Raw genomic sequence first — 2,500 nt, 5'->3', positions numbered from 1 at the left:
ATTTGTCATTGATTTCTCTGATTCTCGGGTATGCAACGACCCCAAAATCCCAACAATTTGCGACTCTGTCCCGTGAAAATGTTGAAAATGCAACTACATTATAGTCAACCCAGTCGTGAAAATGCGACCCCATCCAGCGGCACACCCCCAATAGTTCATTAATAGGAAGTACCCCCCCCCCCCCCCAACCCTTCTCCGCTTTATTCACTGGCTGGTTCCATATGTACAAAAATTGTTATTAGGATCGCTTGAGCCGAGTGAATTTCTGACATAACGGGTCGCCCTTCTCTCTTTCCACGCATAGTATCATATCACACATGCTGGCCTTTTATCATGGATTGCCGCCGGTCGAATCCAAACAACATTGACAATAAAAAAAACAGAACATGATAATGTTTATTGAGCGCTTCCCGAAAAAATGGTGGGGGACAGAACAGCTGGCTATTTACAAACGCCGCCGGCGAGATGAGAAGAGACTACTTAAGTAGAACACCTTTAGCTACTCGTCAGAGTAGGCAACGGAAACTGCGGCCGGGATCTTATCACTTAACCACGCTGCCTTGAACAAAGGAAAATTCTTTGCGTCAAAATAATTTATTTGAGAAGTAGTCTGCGCAAGTTTGAAGACAATTTTTTTGTTTAGCTGGCAATTGCGTTGCGCCTTTTTCTAAGCGATGGTTTCTAGACAATACGTGACGTATTCACAAGTTATAGTGGATGCGTAGTGATGAAAGCAGGTAAAATAGAGCCAATTACGTCCATTTAATTTAGATTTAAATAGGTGTCATTTATCGCACATTAATTGTAGCATTTGATGCAAATTCAGGCTTCACTAGTTTAGTTTTAATTGCAGATTCCGTTGAGGAAATTTTATCACCCGTTCTCGCAACAACAAGGACTGTCAGGTTTAGCGGATGCCAACCAAGCATGGAGATCATCAAGGCGACGGAATCTGCATTGTTTGCTCGGTCCGCCTATCTTCTTAGTTTTCTCTTTATCGCTTTCACCGCCAGAAACATATCTGCAGATGGTTCAATGCTTCAACCCTCAACCGAAGTGGCTGTAATTGATGGCGATGTATTTCTTGGTGGCCTGTTTCCTGTTCACGCGAAAGGAATTGGATCGACCTTCTGCGGAGAATTGAATGAACAAGTTGGCATACACCGAGTCGAGGCTATGTTGTACGCTATTGACCAGGTAAAATAGATTTATTTTCCTTTTACCAGCCCCACTATTTTTGCACAGCCGAAAGTTCCCGTCCAACGGCACGTTTTACACACTTCTCGATCACGCTAGGAATAAACTTTGCGTTCATCTATCACACTTGGATACGGTGTTGTTTGAGAAGTTTTTACGGTCGATGACCTGATCGAGAGTGGGACCACAAAAAAAAGACTTGTTACAGTACTTAAACATTAATGTAACGAGTTTCATTTAGGTGGAAAAAATTTTCAAATCTTTTAACATATTTCATTTTACGCCAGTTTGATGGAATTGAACCTTTTTTTACTCCATTATAAAGAAGCAATTCCGTGCGTTCAACTTTCGCCCAAAACCCTCAGGAAAAGAATATCATTTTCGCCATGCAAATAACGTGCTAACGCCGAGCGACGTCAGTATGACGAACGGAAAAGAAGGTAAGTCTTTTTTTGCAGACGAGTTCTTTTTTGCAATAATTGATATAAGTTGCCAAGAAAAAGTTGGCTGTAAGCATTCGCTAAACCGTAAAAATGAAATTAGCCAAACGATATCAGTCCTTGTGGTCGGAGTTTCCGTTTTTGAAGTATTTTTGTTTGCTTTTTTTTATTAGATTGTCAAATCTATTTCAATAAAACTAAATTAATGACTTTCCTGATTGGTTTACATATATGACGTTTGTGTGAGTTACTATTATTTTTACCTTATAAGACTGGCAGGAAGTATGTGTTATGGTGTTAATGAATAAGAAGTTATTCATCAGTGGACTACGTGTTAATGAATAAGATTTTTCATGAATAAGAAATTATGTAATTCCCAGAGCGGATGTAAAGGTTTATATAGCATGTGCTCCCGCATTAACATTTTGTCAAGTTAGTTGTTATTGAGTAGGATTAATAGTTTTTTCGGTCGGCCGTTTTATCCGCGGGTTATTTCTTTCGTACGGACACAACAGTATGTACTCGGTCGTGAAGATTTAAAGCCATTTTTAGCCACAGCAAGATGATCACAGTTTCCGTGCTATGACGTCAAGATGTGCGATGTTGACTTTTCCGTCCGTATTGCACTTTTTTAAGGTCATACTCATTTACTTAATGGTTCATTATACCGGCAGTCTTACTTTCGCAAGCTGTGTATACCGAACACCCAGAAGGCGCGAAAGTCTTGAGCCGAATTATCGATCTGCTCGATCATGAAGGTGCAAAGGGAAGCGAAAAATAATTCCGCTGCTACTATCAAATTTTCTGAAGGACAAAACGGCATCACTCCATCATGAACACATTTATTCCATTGAAGACTTCAA

General features: G+C 40.1%; 1 protein-coding gene across 2 annotated transcripts in view; it reads left to right on the top strand.

Moving 5' to 3' along the window:
• LOC138032414 (metabotropic glutamate receptor 7-like) overlaps positions 1 to 2,500 on the top strand; it is a 14,779-nt gene that overhangs the window by 1,354 nt on the left and 10,925 nt on the right. For both annotated transcript variants that reach the window (XM_068880077.1, XM_068880076.1), the window contains one exon: positions 854 to 1,197. In XM_068880077.1, coding sequence (XP_068736178.1) covers positions 928 to 1,197 — 270 coding nt within the window. In that variant the 5' untranslated portion in view covers positions 854 to 927. The remainder of the gene's footprint in view (positions 1 to 853; positions 1,198 to 2,500) is intronic.

The sequence above is a fragment of the Montipora capricornis genome, chromosome 14 (genome assembly GCF_036669925.1).
Source record: "Montipora capricornis isolate CH-2021 chromosome 14, ASM3666992v2, whole genome shotgun sequence".
Classification (NCBI taxonomy): Eukaryota; Metazoa; Cnidaria; class Anthozoa; order Scleractinia; family Acroporidae; genus Montipora; species Montipora capricornis.
Note: the sequence above shows the minus strand (reverse complement) of the source record. Positions and strands in the feature narration are given on the sequence as shown.